This window comes from Euprymna scolopes, chromosome 16 (assembly GCF_053919585.1).
Source record: "Euprymna scolopes isolate OS-2025 chromosome 16, ASM5391958v1, whole genome shotgun sequence".
Lineage (NCBI taxonomy): Eukaryota > Metazoa > Mollusca > Cephalopoda > Sepiida > Sepiolidae > Euprymna > Euprymna scolopes.
In genome coordinates this window covers 54045231-54065101 of record NC_136497.1, presented here as the reverse complement: position 1 = coordinate 54065101, position 19871 = coordinate 54045231, and the positions used below count along the sequence as shown (strand labels likewise).

General features: G+C 27.2%; 1 protein-coding gene across 5 annotated transcripts in view; it reads right to left on the bottom strand.

The window, feature by feature from the left end:
- LOC145295964 (uncharacterized) overlaps window positions 1–19871 on the bottom strand; it is a 498857-nt gene that overhangs the window by 82863 nt on the left and 396123 nt on the right. The window contains exon 41 of one of the 5 annotated variants that reach the window (XM_080141877.1): window positions 7502–8158. The exons of 3 other annotated variants lie outside the window; for them this stretch is intronic. In XM_080141877.1, the coding sequence (XP_079998003.1) occupies window positions 8148–8158 (11 nt within the window). In that variant the 3' untranslated portion in view covers window positions 7502–8147. Of the gene's footprint in view, window positions 1–7501; window positions 8159–10958; window positions 11213–19871 lie in introns of those variants that run through there. One more of the 5 variants, XM_080141876.1, reaches the window with a different exon arrangement.

Below are 19871 nucleotides of genomic sequence, written 5' to 3'. Positions count from 1 at the left end.
TAGAGGGAACAAGAACGTTCTCTCGTAATTTTTAACTTTTTTTGGGGGAGGGGGGAAGTCTCTCCATTCGAGACTTCATGGTATCTCTGTAATTGTCCTCTCCTTCTGAATATTTTAATTATATTTGAAATCCTCGTTGTTCTTTACATACATATGCATATTTTTATTTATTGTTTTGTTAAAGTGATACATTCTTACCATTGCTTTGGGAAATAAAAAAGCAACCGATCACCTGATTCCCTAAATAAATCTTTGGACTTTTAAATTTAATCTTCGGGTTTTGCGTTTGTTCTTTCTCTCTTTTTTGAGTTGTTGATTTACCTTTCATTTTCCTTTTTTTTATTTTTTGTGATATGTTTCCTTAAAAGACGAATTTTGGAGACAACCCTAAAATTTCGACAATCATGGATATGTTTGAAATATATGTTTACTACATGAGCTGTGAAATAAAATACCTTACAACGTTTTGTAAATTTTCATCATGCAAACACTTTACGAAGCAAAATTAATCCGGATCCATTTTTTTTTATTATTACTGACACTCTTTATTTTAATTAAATTTACGTCGAAGTGATCAGGTGTGATGCACTATGCAGTAATTTCTTTTTTGTTTTTACAATAGAAATGAACTTCGTTGTCTTTCTATTCTATAAATTCAAAGAATCAAAAATTCGGTGCTAGTGCACTTACTGATACGCGCTATTTTTTTAAATCGTATTTCCAAGTTTAATTAAAGTTTTATGATATGTTTTTTTTTATTCAATTGTAAGGTTAAAGTACAGAATAGGTACAAAACACCATCCTCTCCCCATGTCAAGAATGGCTTTTTAAATAATAACGTTATTCTTTCATCACGGATCAATAAGTGCATGCGTACCAAAAATTTTAATACTTAGACCTTTTTTTGGGGGGGGAGGTATTTTCTATTTACAAATAAAGGTAAATTTTAACGACCTGCCCCAGCGTATTATAAACACTCCAACCTCACCATATTAAGAACGGCTTTCAGAATACCCCCCAAACGTTCTTAACATGGGGAGGTCGTGAAAATGCCAAAATAAAAATAAATGCATGTGTTCAAAGTGTCAAAGTTTCTTTTTTTTAATAAAAACACAAGGAGTGCTTATGTGATGTGTGTTATTTTGTCTAAAATTAGTTTCTGTGTAAGAAACAAAAAATCAATGATGAATATTTAAGAAAGATTCAATAATAGAAACAAATTTATAGAAGATAGCTGAAAAAAGAGTACTCATGCAGAGAGTGATCCGTGCTGAAATAATAAGGTTATTATTTAAAAAGACATTCTTAACATGGGGAGGTGGTGTTTTGTACCTATTCTGTACTTTAACCTTACAATTGAATAAAAAAAAACATATCATAAAACTTTAATTAACCTGGAAATACGATTTAAAAAATAGCGCGGATCACTCTCTTCATTAGCACAAAAAAAAAAGAAAAAGAAATTGCCAAAAATGTCCAAAGATTCCATATGAAAATATTGGACCAAAACATATGGGAATTGAAAAAATATCGGGTCAAATTTTCCATCCTGAAAAAAAGAAAGGTACTCTGAAGTGAAAAGATTAAACGCCAAACCTTCTGGTGAACAAAAAAAAATCAGACATTTATTGAGGAGTCATCATTGAATTAATGATGCAATTTGATGTATATTAGTATCACATAAGAGAATAATTAACCAAGCACAATAAAGATATGGCATTAACATGAAAACATCTTTATATACCGTATTCAACAATAAGTCGATTTCATCCATAAATCAATATTTATTTATTTAATTTGGAATTTTTAATACTCTCGTGCATCACTGCATCATTAATCAGCAAAACACATTTTATCAAAATAAAAAGAAAAAAACATTCATACTGCGTCTTATTTATTAAGTCAATTTCAACAACAACTTGAGGCGTATTTTATGGTCAGAAGTTTTGATGATCATATGCATTACAAATAAAAAGACATTTCGTTAATATAAAAATTATGCTCACATAGATCCTTTTTTTAGCCATAAGTCGATCTTAACCATAAGTCGGGGGATACTTTATGGTTGGACTTTTTTAAATTATAAATTGCATTGCATCATTAACCAAATAATAGTAAGACATTTCGTTAACGTAAAAGAAATTTTTATATACAATATTATTTTAGCCAAATCTCAACTATAAATCGAGGTGTAATTTATTGTTGATATTGTGAGAAATTCCATATACAGTAGCCATCTTCCTTTTTGTTCAGTCGCCCACGCATTAGTCGACGGCCGTCATTGGTTTAAATTTGAATGTGTCAGGTGATTCACTTGGCGCGCTTTTGTATCATGCTTTCTTTTTTTCAGTCTACACAGAACTCGGCATGGCGATATACTCAAATCCAGCAGCTCCCACTGAAGGGAGCTAAGACAATTCCTTCATGAACACCAAACAGTTGGTGAACAAGGAATCACATCTCTACAAGCAGAGATCACTTATACTACTGAATATATCCAAATTAAGGATGGCATTCCAGAACTGTTCTTTATGTATATTTACCAAATATTGGATCTTATTTCAATTCATCTTGAGTCCTAGTGGCTCACCTTATGCCTAATTATAGGTGCCAACATTCCAGCCGAGTTTACCATGAACATTCATGAATCCTTCCGAGGAACAACAAACTAACATTCCGACAATAGGAATTCATACTAAAGGCTCGAGGCGTATGGAGGCAATTCGGGCTACCGTTTTGCAAAAGGACAATACCAGAACCAAATAAAATTTTATTGTTGTTACTTGTGAATAAATTTTGAGTTTGAAAAGATATGGCTTTTGTATTTGTGGATTCTTTTGCTTCTGCCGGGAGGACATTGGGATGTGAGAATTAATTTCTTACAATATTTTATTTCATCAAAAACATAATTAATCAAGAAAAAGAAAGAAATGTTATAAAAAATACATTTTTATATAGGGTATAATGCCATCCATAAATATATCTTGACTATACGTCGAAGGGAATTTTTATGATTGGAATGTTTAGTTATTAAAAGCATAATTAATCAACAAAAAAAAGAAATTTCGTTGACAAAAACAATATTCACAGTATTTTATCCGCCATAAATTGATCTCAGCTGTAAGTTGAGGGATTTTTTTTTTTTTTTTTTTTTTTTGCATGGTAGGAGTTTTTAATAATAAACTGCATGATTAAGAAATTTAAAAAAAAACATTATTTCGAACAAAGTTTATCTCAGTTATAAACTGAAACATATTTTGTGGTTAGAAATATTTAAGCCATCCAATTATGCGCCGAGGTGTAGTTCATGTTTGGGAATTTTTATGAGCAAAGCATGATTAATCAAGCAAAAAAAAAGATTTCGTTAAAAATAATTTTATGCATAAATTACTTAAGCCATTAATCGATCTTGACGGTGTATATTTTTGTTGCAATTTTTAATAACCAAGCAAGAAAAGAATTCATTGACAACCAAAACATATTTCTATGCAGTAGGGATGTCCAAATTTTTGTGTAAGATCACCAACATTTTACGCACTATCAGCCACGTCATCATTTTGTGCCTATCGTATAATTATGCATACTTTTTACGGAAGCCGCTAATCGCTTTAACTGAATCATGGAAGCAGTGTGTGTTTTTTTTTTCTATGGTTGATAATGATTTCATTAACTAGAGACATCCTTACATTAAAAAAAAGCACTAAAATCAAGTTGACCCACTCGAAATAAACATCTTTTAACAATTAAAATAATTTCAAGTTGTAGGTGAATTTGCTATTTTATAATTAATAGTCGTTTTGTTTATATTATGTAAAAAAATATATATTTTTTTTAAATTGGAAAACCTTACTCAAAAATCTATGTTTAAGACTTTTTATCACGGAATATTATACTTTTATTCAATTTAAATCTATTAAAAATTAATTATTTTTAGAATTCTGTTTTGTTTTTGTTGTAATTTAACTAATTGTCACTAATATTCTCGAAAAAAAAACGTTGATTGTTTTATTAACAATAATATTGATTTTATGGCCATTTTTATTTACAACTTCAAGGTAAGATATATATACACGAAACTGCTTTAAAAATGTAAGTTAATTTTAAATTGAATACGTATCGAAAATTTCATGAAAATCTGATTTTTTAAACACGGATATGTTTACGGCTTTAAAATGATAACTGCATATGAACATTGTTTTAAGGCGTCGATAATGTAAACACGATTTTGGTCTCGCATTTTCGTTATTTTCGTACGTTGTAAAAAAAATTTTTTTATTACTAGTTTATTTGAAGCATTTTTAAATGATATAAAAGTTAGGATGATATTAAATTAGATTACAGTTACATCATGTTACATATAAGGGAGTTAAATCTGTGTCTCTATACGTTATTATTCAAGACAAATAGATTCTCACTATACGCGGAGAGGTAATTTTATAATCGGAATTTTTAAGCGCATAAAACTCGTCTAGCTAAAACCACTATCAATTATTTCTCCCATGCTCTATCTATGCCTAAACCTAAACCTAAACCTGGATTCCATGAACAAAGCTTCGTTCCTAGAACTGCCCGCCTATGGAACTCTGTTCCGCTGGCCGGCTTTCCAGCTGGCTACAATGTGGCCGTATTTAAGTCCAATGTAAACACGTTATTGTTGAACTGACCCCTTAAAGTAATCAAATTATACCAAATTTCCACGACTAACGATTACTACGCTATTGTCTCAATGACTATCGTACACTCTGTAACTAGTATCCTCGAGTGGCCTCTGGGTCTTGAAAAGTGCAAGTGACTTCTTTGTAAAAAACAAATAATTAACCAAAACTAAAGAAAAATTCTTTGTTAACATTAAAAAAAACTTGCTTATATAGTATTTAAGATAAAAGTTGATGTTGGCTCTTAGTTCATGGGTATTTTATTGGTTAGAAATATTAATGATTAAATAAGTAACTAAATAAATAAAACCAAGGAATTTTGTTGACTTAAAAAGCATTTCATAGTTTTATTTAAGCCATAAATTGATCGCAATAGCGAAGGATATTTTTATAGTTGAATTTTTATAATAGCGAAATGCGAAATGTTTCATCTTGAATTTCAAGGCAAACCAATGGTCTCTACTTAATTGCCATGTTGTGGTAATGAATATATCCACAAATTACGAAAAACGATAAAAGAAAACGTTTTTGGACGAAAATTAGCGAAAATAAAATGTTTGGCTAAAAAACACCAGAGGTAAATAGCGTGTAACTGTTGCGAATCTTAAAAAAATAAATTGTGTAATAATAATCATAAATGAGTGCCTTGCTTTGTTTTTAAGCATAATTGAGTTGAGTTACTCTCTTTCTTATTATGTCAAAGAAATACGGCGAGGATATTTTACGATAAAGTTTATAAATTCGTGTTTTTTTTTAATAATGCGGTAATATTTAAGTACTTCTGACAATTTAAGTAGATATCATTGCCTTTAGTTGAAATTGATACAAAAGTCAGTAGATACCATTGTTTTTTTTTTTTGTTGTTGTTGTTTTTTTTAGCGATTTCTTTTTTTTGGGGGGGGGGTCCGAATTTCGCTATTAAATTAATATTATTATTGAAAATTGGAATTTAATACCAAGCAAATTTATTCTTTTCACTCCATTCAAAATACAATTCTCTTTATGTTGCATGATAAAATATTCTGTGATTTCGTCTGTGTTAAATATAGCCATGTCTCGACAGAAAAAAGCTTCCATGCATTTTATTTTTATTTATTTATTGTTAATTAGTATTTTTTAAGCACAAGAAATTAAAAATAAAACTTACTCGGATGAAGAACTTTTATTTACAATTTTGTTAATAATTGGAATCGTATGAAAGAAATTGATTACACAAGTCGTTTATATTTTTCCATAAAAAAGTTTTTTTTATTTTTTATTTTTGCTAAAAGTCAAAATTGTCTGCAAGATGCAGTCCATTCTGATTAATGCTTATCGTAACCGTTTTTTGTTTGTTTGTTTGTTTGTTTGTTTGTTGCTGTTTGTTTTTACAAATATTTTTCTTATAATAGAAAATGTACGAAGCTTATTTCTATCAAATATTCTAGCGAATTCGTTTGTTGGTATTTATTTGCTCCCCCATGAAAGCAAAATGTCATACAAGGTCGTTTTTAATGTGGAGGGAAACCAGCTCCCCAAAAAGGTGTACTCTGAATTAAGCAAAAATAAAAATTGGCTAAGCATGGAATTTCCCTTCCATTGACTAAAGACAAATTAACTTAATTGTAGCATCAGAACAGATACCACACTGTGATCTTAGCCTGAAGAATTTGTTTGTTTGTTATAATTTATTTAGGCACTTCTGCATTTTAGCCTCCTTTGCTTTTCACTTTCAGGACCAGCAGATAAAAATCACGAAATTTTCTCTGAAAATGAATATAATCCTTTGTAAATAAACTGTTCGTTGTTTTATTTATTTCGAAATCTTTATGTATTACAAAAAACTTTGTTTCACAAAAATAAATTAAAAAGTATTCCTTATAAATATTTTAAATAATTTAATCCAATAAATGTTCCTGTAATTAATCTTGTCTCTTGTATTGGTTTTGATTTTCCAAAAACTTTCTCAAAAATTTCGCGATTGTCTGAACTCTTCAAAAATAAGGACCAAAGAAACCAAAAATGCAGAAGGGCGTTTATTTATTTGTAATAAACTGTACTACTACTACTACTACTACTACTACTACTACTACTACAATAATAATAATAATAATAGTAGTAGTAGTAGTAGAAGAGGAAGAAGATTTTGTTAAGATTTTTGTAAACAAATAATCAATTGAATTGATCTTGTTCACCCTCTCATTTTTATTAAATCAAATATTTGGTACTAGTTCACTTTAACTAATTGGAAGTATTTTTTGTTTTCATTTCCGAAAGAGTTCTAGTAGAGAAATGGGGAGACAATCTAAATTTTAATAATCTTTTAAACTAAACTTTTTTGGTAATGCAAAACAAGTTCATTAAAGTAACGAAGCAACATAATAGAAATCGGTGTGTCAAGAATAGCTAACAAAGGAAAAAAGAGCTTAAAAATAAATACACCACAAATAAATATTATCAAAGACAAGTCTAATCACTCTTCTACCTACCTCGATAATTTTTTGTGTGTGCTTTATCTTATTTTAATGTGTGTTTTAAAAATTAAGATAGTGTAAAAGCTGTCGAGTTAAAACAAAATCGTGATCTCAGCCGAGCCGTGATAATCGCTCAAAAATTGAAAATTAAACAAAATACATGTAAAACATTACACTTTCGCACTATTGGTTACATTTATAGGATGTGTTTCTATCAGTGTATCGTTTGATTTTCGATTTTTGAATGAATATCAAGGCTCGACTGAGATCACCATTTCGTTTTTCGTTCTAGATCAACAGCCTTCACACTAACTTCATTTTTAAATAAAAACATTTTAAAATAAGTTAAAGCACACAACATTTTTTTTTTAATTTACTATTATGGGCAACAATATTTCAAAATATATTTTTTTAAATCTACAAATAAAATGCTACAAAATATTTCCAAATAATTAAATTCAAAATAAATATGTTTTGTTTTAAACGTACAAATAAAAAAAAAGAATATTCAGTTTAGAATATGATAAAAATTTTACATTTTTTTCCCATTTTCCTACTAGGATTCTTCCAAAATTAAAAACAAAAAGTTATTTCGATTAATTAAAGCCGCACTATTGCCAAATATTTTATCATAAAAATATATTTTCTTTTAAAAATAGTTGGTGAAAGTTCAGAGTAGTTTTAAAAAAAAAACACACTCTCCATATTAGAATTGCTTTCTAAATGATAGCCTTATTATTTAGAAAGCAATTCTTAACATGGAGAAAGGGAGCAGCTTTCACATTATCTGAGAGGAATCAGAATGAACTTTATCTGGGTCATCACCGGCGTCCCATCTGCTCTGCAGAAACCGGAAGTCAAAAAGAGCAGACAATCTTGACTATATATTTTTTTTTAAATTAATAACAAATTTAAGCATATTATTTATTAGCATGTTTACAAGATATCTTTTATGTTGCGAAGTGAGGGGGGATTTTATTCATGATTCTGTTGTTCATTTACCAAATTAGTCACCACTTTCCAACCGTTCCAGTACAAATCATGTGTTTCCTGAATAATAATAATAATAATAATAATAATGATGATGATAATAATAATAATAATAATAATAATAATAATAATAATAAACAGAAGAAGAAGGAAATTAGGAGAAATTAGAGTTAATGAAAAGACTGACATGATGCCAGACACGGTACTGATGAAAACCGCTGAAATATTATGATAAAAACCATTGAATGCAGAAACCAACTTGCATAATCTGCTGATGTCGACCAATCACAGGTGAGCTGAAATAGAATAATCGCATTATCTGATATCCTTTTCCTTCAGACAAAAACATTTTTTTAAATAAATACCAATGGCAACAGCAACATCGGTTTGTGCCACACAAAAAAAATGATCACATAGTAATAACAGTTAGGATGGAAAGACCGGAAGAGAGAAAGCACCATTCAGACTTCGATTGAGCTGCCACGGACAGTACTGAAATCCTAAGTAGGTGTATTGCCACTGAAGTTCCAGAGAAAACCAATAATCTTTATTAGCAAGCAATGATTGCTAACCAGACCTCCACTGGATGAATGCAAAGAGAACTGGGACCTTGGGGAGATTTATTACCACCCAAATTCCAGTAAAGGCCAGTGGTCGTTTCCAGCGAGAAATCAATGATAAACGGCTGTTACAATAATGTAAATTCATTTTCAAACATAATAAAAAGTACTGGAAATCTGGGGAGATTTGTTGTCACTTAGTCTCCAAGGAATACAGGTTGTTGATAGAAAGAAAGCTTTGATGATGGTCTGTGTGAAAATCCATAGTGATTACAATAACAATTACTGTTGATTATGATTCAGAAGTCACGTCGGTCATTTGAAAGAAATTCAAAACCCAAATTATTTTTATGCCATCTGTTGATTACGCTGCAAACAATTAAGTCAGTCATTTGAAAGAAAGTCAAAAACAAAACCAAATATATTTTTTTCTTAACATCAGTGAAGTTGAATTTGTCAGTTGTTTTGAAAGAAAATACAAAGCAAGACAAAAATATTTTTATAACATCGGTGATTTTTTCCTCTATAATAAAAATAGGGCATAATAATAATTATATTAACACCAATAGTAACAAAATGACGCTGGCGAATGGAATGTAATAATCATTGTAGACTTAATAATAATAATAATAATAATAATAATAATAATAATAATAATAATAATTATAATAATTATAATAATAATAATAATAATAATAGCAGCAGCAGCAGCATCAATTGAAACTAGACCAAATAGTTGAGAAGGGTCGAGAAGGATAGAAAGATCAAGGAGAGAAAGCACTGACCAGACTTTCACTGGATGAGATCGAAGAGGAGTGGAACCTTGGGGAGGCTTATAAACACCCAAATTCTAATGATGGCTAAGGAGAAGTCAATGGCAAGCGGCTGTTGCAATGATGTCAATTCATTTTCAAAGGTTATCGAAAGAGGTGGAGTACTGGTAATCTGTAGGGATCTGTTATTACCCAGACTCCAAGGAATACCACCGGTTGTTATCTGTGAGCAATCTCTGATGGTGGCCTGTGTGAAAACTCATAGCGAGTACAAATAATAATAATAATAATAGTCCCGCTATAATGAAATGACACCGGAGATAGAGTGGTCTCCCAGAAGCAATATCTTTTAGGAGAGCAAATACCTGATATAAACCAACCGCAGTTGTAAATATCAAATTGATATCCAGCGGGATTTAACTTAATTTCATGGCCAGTTACTTAGTCTTAAGTTTTGAAATAACAGAAAAGATCATTTGCAATAAATTAAGCACAAGGTCATTAGAAAGTGTAGGAAAATAGCTGTCATTAGTCATCCTATGCCACGATAACTAAAAAATGTCTATTCTACTTCAAACTAGAATCATCACTCACCATATTACCACATTTATTCCCGGGGTCATCCTACTTAAAATTTACCAAATCGTTCAAAAAAAAAAAAAATTTAATGAAAATAAATAAACACGTTTACGTATAATTATTTAATTGGGCCTTTAAACTTGGATTAGCAACATTCTTAGAGATGGTATCTCAATAAAAAAAATAAAAGGGAAGGGAAATCTTACATAAATTGTTTTATTCCAATATTAGTGTTTAAAATTATCAAACTGAAAACGACATAAATGGCGTCAAGTGAAGGCACCATGTCTAGCAGGGGAAAAAAGTCTCAACATGTTATATTAACTGACCCCAAATTGAGATTGAACGGAGGCTGCTAACTAATGAATTTAAGAGACCAATGATCCCTCATCGCCAAACTTTCACAAGACACACTCGTCTAGCTGAAAAAAACTATTCCCCCCCCCCCACTCTTTATTTGTGCCTAAACCTAAACGTAGATTCCATGAACAAAGCTGTGGAACTGTCTTCCGTTTCCCTGTTTTCCAGCTGAGTACAGTTCTTAATGAGCCGTTCCATTTAAGTTAACACATTTACCGAATTTCCATTACTAACGATTACTATATTGTCCGATTGACTACTGCACACTCTTAACCCTTACCCTCGATTGGTCTCTGGGCCTTGATAAGTAGTCATGTCTATGTAAAAAAAAAAAAAAATATCCGTCGATTTCCATCAACTCCCATGCTTCATCCTCCTCTCTCTCACGCTATTTGTTCACTGCAACTGCGCAATAAAAATATACCATTCTGTTTTCATGCATCTGTGTTTGTCGCCATTCTTTAAAGGAGAGCAATAATACAAACCATTATCATAAAACAAACCATTATCATAAAACAAACCATTATCATAAAACAAACAATCTTACTACAGTGCTCTGTGCAGATTAACGATTTCATCAAGAAGCAACTTTTCGTATGAATGTCACTCGTGCAATTGACTCAACGCAGTGTTCTTTGTGCAATCATTAATTCATGCGATATGTGTGATATGTGTGACATTGTGACAAGTGCGTCTGTTGCTCTTACCTGGAGGAACAACCGTGGTTTTGTGACAATATCTTTCATCACTGCCATCCTTACAGTGCCAGAAACCATCACATTTTAAAAAGCCTTCAATACACTGTCCGTCATTACAATGAAACTGATCCCAGCTGCACGGTCCTAAGACAAAAATTATATCAGTCATCACATGACATGATTACCATAAAAAGCTGAACAATTTAAAACCGGGCGTAACTTCAATTCTTAAAACCTAACTTTAAAGTTAAATTGGTTTGGTTTGCCTATTATTGTTACAGTAGTTTGTCTATTTTTACGGTGCATCAAATCCCTTTGTCAATTTTTACAGTTCATCAAATCGGTTAGTTTATTTTTACAGTATATTAATCTGTTTGTTTATTTTTACAGTATATTAAATCTGTTTGTTTATTTTTACAGTTTATTAAATCTGTTTGTTTATTTTTACAGTATATTAAATCTGTTTGTCTATTTTTACAGTATATAAAATATGTTTGTTTATTTTTACAGTATATTAAATCTGTTTGTTTATTTTCACAGTATATTAAATCTGTTTGTTTATTTTTACAGAATATTAAATCTGTTTGTTTATTTTTACAGAATATTAAATCTGTTTGTTTATTTTTACAGTATATTAAATCTGCTTGTCTATTTTTACAGTATATTAAATCTGTTTGTTTATTTTTACAGTATATTAAATCTGTTTGTCTATTTTTACAGTATATAAAATCTGTTTGTTTATTTTTACAGTATATTAAATCTGTTTGTTTATTTTCACAGTATATTAAATCTGTTTGTTTATTTTTACAGAATATTAAATCTGTTTGTTTATTTTTACAGTATATTAAATCTGCTTGTCTATTTTTACAGTATATTAAATCTGTTTGTTTATTTTCACAGTATATTAAATCTGTTTGTTTATTTTTACTGTATATTAAATCTGTTTGTTTATTTTTACTGTATATTAAATCTGTTTGTTTATTTTTACAGTATATTAATCTGTTTGTTTATTTTTACAGTATATTAATCTGTTTGTTTATTTTTACTGTATATTAAATCTGTTTGTTTATTTTCACAGTATATTAAATCTGTTTGTTTATTTTTACAGAATATTAAATCTGTTTGTCTATTTTTACATTATATCAAATCTATTTGTCTATTTTTACACTGTATCAAATTTGATTGTTTATTTTTACTGTATATTAAATCTGTTTGTCTATTTTTACAGTATATTAAATCTGTTTGTTTATTTTTACAGTATATTAAATTTGTTTGTTTATTTTTACAGTATATTAAATCTGTTTGTCTACTTTTACAGAATATTAAATCTGTTTGTCTATTTTTACAGAATATCAAATCTATTTGTCTATTTTTACACTGTATCAAATTTGATTGTTTATTTTTACTGTATATTATATCTGTTCGTCTATTTTTACAGTATATTTAATTTGCTTTCCTAATTTTGCAGTATATTAAATTTGATTTTCCATTTTTACATTATATCAATCTATTTGTCTATTTTAACAGTATATTAAATCTGTTTGTTTATTTTTTACTGTATATGAAATCTGTTTGTCTATTTTTACACTATATCAAATTTGTTTGTCTATTTTTCAGTATATCAAATCTGCTTGCTGTTATAAAAAAATTTTTAAACATTTTTTAACGGGATTATTTTAATAGGTGAAAAAAATAAAGTTCATTGTTATTTTACAATTATAAACTTTTCTATTTAGAATTGAGCAGATAATTTTTGCAAAGGTTATTTTTTTTTATCTATTTTGAAATAGATTTTTGATTTTTCTTTTTGTTTTACCCATTAACGTTCATGTCCGTGTTTTAGGTCCAGAAAGATAATTAACTATATTTCAGTAGCATCCGTATTTTACAGAGATATCTATAATTACGCATGAAGATTGGTAACTCTTTCAAATATTACACCTATTGTCTGATATATATTTGCAACAATGTTTGTAGTGTACTGCAATAATATAAAGCAGAATGGTACAATTGGGTTCATCTGTTATTCAGTCCAAAACCTTTTGGCATGGAATCATTACTCTTATTCATGCAATATTTGCCCTTTCCAAAACATTATTCTTAAAGAAATATACAAGACAACGTGAATTAATTAAAAATAAGAAATGTATTTAACATGTGTGCTTTCTGCACGGTAACAATAGCAAAAACAAAGATGTCCGCTCGTTATACGTCACTAGTGAGTTTTCGTTCAAATTACGTTATGTACATTTAAAAGGATGTATTTGTCTACGAAAATTCTGTCGAAGGAAAAAGTAAAACGGTACCTCTTTGCACGGACGTAGTTGACGACTATACCACGTGACAAGGTGTCCACTTGTTATCCAATCAGCGCTCCAAGAAAACAACTTTTTCTAAAATCTTTTCCTAACAGCCTTCGTTGGAGCCGGTCAGAAACCTATATAAAGACCCTGCGCTACAAACCCAAATCAGATTAGTTCATAATGCAGTAAGCAGCTCACTGGCTGATTCCGTCGAGGTTAGACATAAAACCACCAACATTACTTCGCGCGCATCATACATCTAAATTCTCAACATGAAAGTACCATATCAACGAGCATTAATATTTCCCTTTTTTTCTCTTCTTTTTTTTTTTTTTTTTTTTGCTTATTTTTGTCTCCCATATTTACGGTCGAATCTCACTGGATGAACAACACACAAAAAAATGACCTTGTGTCACATCAGATATTTATGGAGCCAAAATTATCACAATACTGAACTACCTAATATAACGGATTTTAATACCTTTTGTAAAGACAAAAAAAAAAAAGAAATATTTTATATAAAAAAAAAAAAAAAAATGATTGCCTCAGTCGGAAAAAGATTTCATTATTCTCTTTTTTGTTACAGTTTTTATTCCAGTCCGATCAGACTTTATTCAAGAAAAATATAAAGTTCTCGCGACTGTACATAGTTTCTAAAAACCTGACATTTATTCCAGGACTCAATTTTCAAGAAAATGTACACGTGTTGCTAACCAATGGACGATTTAATCTTTCTTCCGCGTGTTGAATCAGCACACGCATATAAAAATATAACAACAAAAAAAAAAAATGATTTATTTTTCTTTCTCTCGTTAAATAAAAAGCATATTTTGAACTTTTAAATTCGTCTTCGCCTTAATGCTTATTCTGGCAACTTTTAATGTTTTTGTTTACGTCGAAGTACCAGAAAAACGTTATCACATTCACCTTCGTAACATCGGTGGTTGAATTGCAATGCAGCAGCACCATTCGATTATGATTTAATTCCACGTTCACTCCTGATGTTTTCCTTCTATTTCTCTAGAGTTTCAGTTTTTCGTCGCGATACTTCCCCCAAGAAAAAGTTGCTAACAAACTAAAAATGGAAACATTTTCAAAAATGTTATTCTTTTCTTTATTTTTTTTATAAATTATTTTTAATTTTTGTTCTTTTTTGCAAAGCAGTTTTTATTTAAAGTCTTACAATGGACTATAAAGATTTTAAACACAACCCCTTCTTCAAAACAAAGCAATTAATATTCATGCCCCAAAAAGTCACAAATTAATATACTTAATATATATATTAATATATATATTAATATATATATATATTAATATATATATATATATATATATATATATATATATATATATATATTAATATATATATATATATATTAATATATATATATATTAATATATATATATATATATATTAATATATATATATATATTAATATATATATATATATATTAATATAAATATATTAATATATATATATATATATATATTAATAAATAAAAATATTAATATATATATATATATATATTAATATATATATATATTAATATATACGAGCAAACAGTTAATAAAACATGTTAAAAACACTTTGAAATGAGTTAAAAACATATTTAATCTGAAAAGGAAACACTAGATAAGTGGATAGTCCTTAATCCGCAGAGTTTCGAAGAAATACTTTCCTTCTCATCAGAGGGTAGGAATTAGCACAATGCGGGATCGGATTTTGCATGCAACAACAAGTAAGTCAAAGATCTTACTTGAAAACAAAAAAGTGAAGCAGAGGGAATATAGTTACGAAAAAGGTGATTACACATGAATGGATAGTCTGATGGAAGATAAATAATCCTGTGACGGTAAAATTATATTAATATATATATATATATATATATATATTAATATATATATATATATATATATATTAATATATATATATATATATTAATATATATATATATATATTAATATATATATATATATATATTAATATATATATATATATTAATATATATATATATATATATTAATATATATATATATATATATATATATTAATATATATATATATATTAATATATATATATATATTAATATATATATATTAATATATATATATTAATATATATATATTAATATATATATATATATTAATATATATATATATATATATTAATATATATATATATATTAATATATATATATATATTAATATATATATATATATTAATATATATATATATATTAACATATATATATATTAACATATATATATATATTAATATATATATATATATATATTAATATATATATATTAATATATATATATATTAATATATATATATTAATATATATATATTAATATATATATATATATTAATATATATATATTAATATATATATTAATATATATATATTAATATATATATATTAATATATATATATATATATATTAATATATATATATTAATATATATATATTAATATATATATTAATATATATATATTAATATATATATATATTAATATATATATATATTAATATATAAATATTAATATATATATATTAATATATAGATATTAATATATATATATTAATATATATATATATTAATATATATATATATTAATATATATATATTAATATATATATATATATTTATTTATATATATATTAATATATATATTAATATATATATTGATATATATATTGATATATATATATTGATATATATATTAATATATATATATATTAATATATATATTAATATATATATATTAATATATAAATATTAATATATATATTTTTATTTATATATATATATATATTAATATATATATTAATATATATATATATTAATATATAAATATTAATATATATATATTTATTTATATATATATATATTAATATATATATATATATTAATATATAAATATTAATATATAAATATTAATATATATATATTTATTTATATATATATATTAATATATATTGATATATATATATATATCTATATATCTATAAAAACCGAGATGTGTGTGCCACAGACGATTTCTGATTGGTTAATCCAATAATCACATCTCCTAAAAAACAATCGTTTCTACGCTCTTACCTTTACCATAAAATATTATGGCTTTATTTATTGTCCATCTTGGAAGGGTTTAATTTTTTAATAACTTGTTATTTACAAATAAAAAAAATACGAAACTATTATACGAAACTAAACTACACGAAATACGCGCACACACGCACACACACACGTTCACTACCGTCACGTTGTTATGGCAACCAAACCCGCTGACTTACATAAACAGTAAACACACACAGTAAATGCGATTTTCTTCATTTTCTCATTTCACTCGTGGTCTTAAATTCATTTCGGGTTTGTATTACTGTACACATAGATTCGAATAAGTTGCCAAAAAACAAATATATAACAAATAAATGTTATCAAAGGCAAACTTTTCGTGTTTTTATTCAATTTAACATGTTTATTCAGCTCGAAAAGCATACAGTGTTTACCGATGTATTGGAAAATTCAAGATGGCGGCCGATTCTCTCTTTAACACGGTAAGTTTGGAAAAAGGTGTAATAAATAAAAAAACCGGTTAAAATACTGTTAAAAACTCGCTCAATATATGTTACCGTGACGTAGGTTGACATATATTCGGCGGGTTTTTAATAGTATTTTGTATAGTTTTTTATTTATAACACCTTTTCCCAAACTTACGGTGTTAAAGAATGTGTGAGACGCCATCTTGAATTTTCCAACACATCGGTAAACACTGTATTCTTTTCGAGCTGAATAAACATGTTAAATTGAATAAAAACACGAAAAATATATCCAGTTTTTATCGGTTTTTTACCTTCTCTGCAGAAGTACAAAAAAAAAAACAAAAAAAAAACGGAAGGTACTTTTACAGAATGTTAAACTAACCCTAACCGATGGTTTATGTTTAGTTTAGGAAAAGTCAGAAGAAATAAAAGTCATTATTGCATGAAATATACGTATTTAGTTGAAGTATTGTTTATGTCAATTCTTTCGAAGAAATTTAGCAAGAATACCTGTAAACCAGGAAATCGGTAAAATGTCATCATGGATGAATACTTGTCTATTATAATTTCTACCCTTGACAAAAACTTAGCCATAACAAAAGAGATTTATTGTTCAGATTGTTTTTGAGATTGATTTCTAAAAAGATATTTTATAAATAAAATCGACTTTAAAATTAAAGACTTAAATTACAATAATTGAATTTAAACATTCTTATTTCAATATTTGGCACATAACACCTGCAAAAATGATCACAATGTCAGGATTTCATTTTATTTCAGAATCGATGGCAAATTGTGTAGATTGATATCTCATTATATTAAATACTAATATTTAACATTAGTTTATCATTTAAGCCGATAAAAAGCCATTTTTTTCCGAGTCATAAAAGGATTTGGAGTTTCTTAATCAACCTTTCGGGTGCAGTTGCACGCTCTCAAAATAACTAAAGTGTTGGCTTTAAAAAAATTGGTTCATTAAAACTAAACAGGTTTAGTTTTAATAAAAAAAAAAAAATTTTTTTTTAAATCGCTTTGGTAATTAGATATGTCGTATGGTTATCCCTAATCGCTGAATAAAACCGCTAACGAGTTGAATGATTACGACATAAAATTAAACTCGGGTTCCTGAAACGGAAACTTCGTTTGTTTTTGTTTTTTTCTTATCAATATATTTACATTGTTATTTTGTTCTCATTTTCAATCATTCGAACAGTTTTATTTTTCAAGTAATCCAAGTTACAAAATTCCCACTGTTTACTATGCTAAAATCACAATGACTAATGTATACCTATTAACCCTTATCCTTGAGTGGCCTCTGGGCCTTGATAAGTGGTGACACCCATGTAAAAAAAAAAAATCACTTGAACAGTTTTCTTTTTATAATGTACAGTTTTACAAGTTTAAAAACTATATAGTTTTTACTTCAGGAAAATTAATGGGTCAGTTTTTACGATGTGCCCTGTTAAAATACTGTTAAAAACTCGCTCAATATATGTTACCGTGACATAGGTTGACATATATTCGGCGGGTTTTTAATAGTATTTTGTATAGTTTTTTATTTATAACACCTTTTCCCAAACTTACGGTGTTAAAGAGGGTGTGAGACGCCACCTTGAATTTTCCAACACATCGGTAAACACTGTATGTTTTTCGAGCTGAATAAATATATTACATTGAATAAAAACACAAAAAATATATCCAGTTAGGTAGAAAAGTAACTTATCTTGCCTTTGATAACATTTATTTATATATTTGTTTTTGACTATTTTTTCGAATCTATGTGTACAGTAATCTTGCCAGGATGCGGAGGAAAATGAATGAAGGGGGAGGGGAATAAAATAAAAACATTTTGGAAACAGAGTAAGTTTGAAAGAATTGCTTTGCACAGAAAGAAATTAATGAAAAAATAAAATTAAATTTCTTTTCTTTCTTGATTTTTTTTTTTAGTTTTTTATGAAAAAGCAAGTCAAAATTAAGACTATAAAAAACAATTTTTATTAAGAGCGAACCTAACCTCAGTCGTCAGGTCTGTAAAAAAAGACGTGGAATAATAACTGTTTTCTAATACAAATTGTTTTTACTTATGTGTTCATTTGTCTCTTTGAAGTTCGTTTGTTTAATATATCGGTTTGCAATATAATTTTGTCATTCTGTCAGACTCAAATTTTAAATCTATATATCTATAAAAGTGAAAGTGTGTGTGTGTGTGTGTGTGTGTGTGTGTGTGTGTGTGTGTGTGTCCATTTCCCTACGAAATAACTCTGTCAATTTTTAGTCTACAGACTCGAAATTTGATATACAGGGTACTGAGATTTGAAAAAATCTATGTGATCGGTTTTTAGCCAGAAATTTGGCGATTAAGGGGTCAAAGTTCAACGATTTGAGCTTTGAGAACTCTACCAAACTTCTCCGACAATTTTGGGTCTACACACTTGAAATTTTAGATATAGCTTCCGTGGACATGGATCTAACTTAATAACTTGATTTGCTCAGCATACACCTCCAAACACCCGGGCAACGCCGGGCACCCATGCTAGTATATTGATATATATATTGATATATATATATTGATATATATATATATTAATATATATATATATTAATATATATTAATATATATATATTAATATATATATATATTAATATATATATATATATTAATATATATATATTAATATATATATTAATATATATATTAATATATATATTAATATATATATATTAATATATACATATATTTATATATACATATATTAATATATATATATTAATATATATATATTTATATACATATATTAATATATATATATATTGATATATATATATATTAATATATATATATATTTATATATATATATTAATATATATATATATATTAATATATATATATATTTATATATATATATTAATATATATATATATATATATATATATATATATATATATATA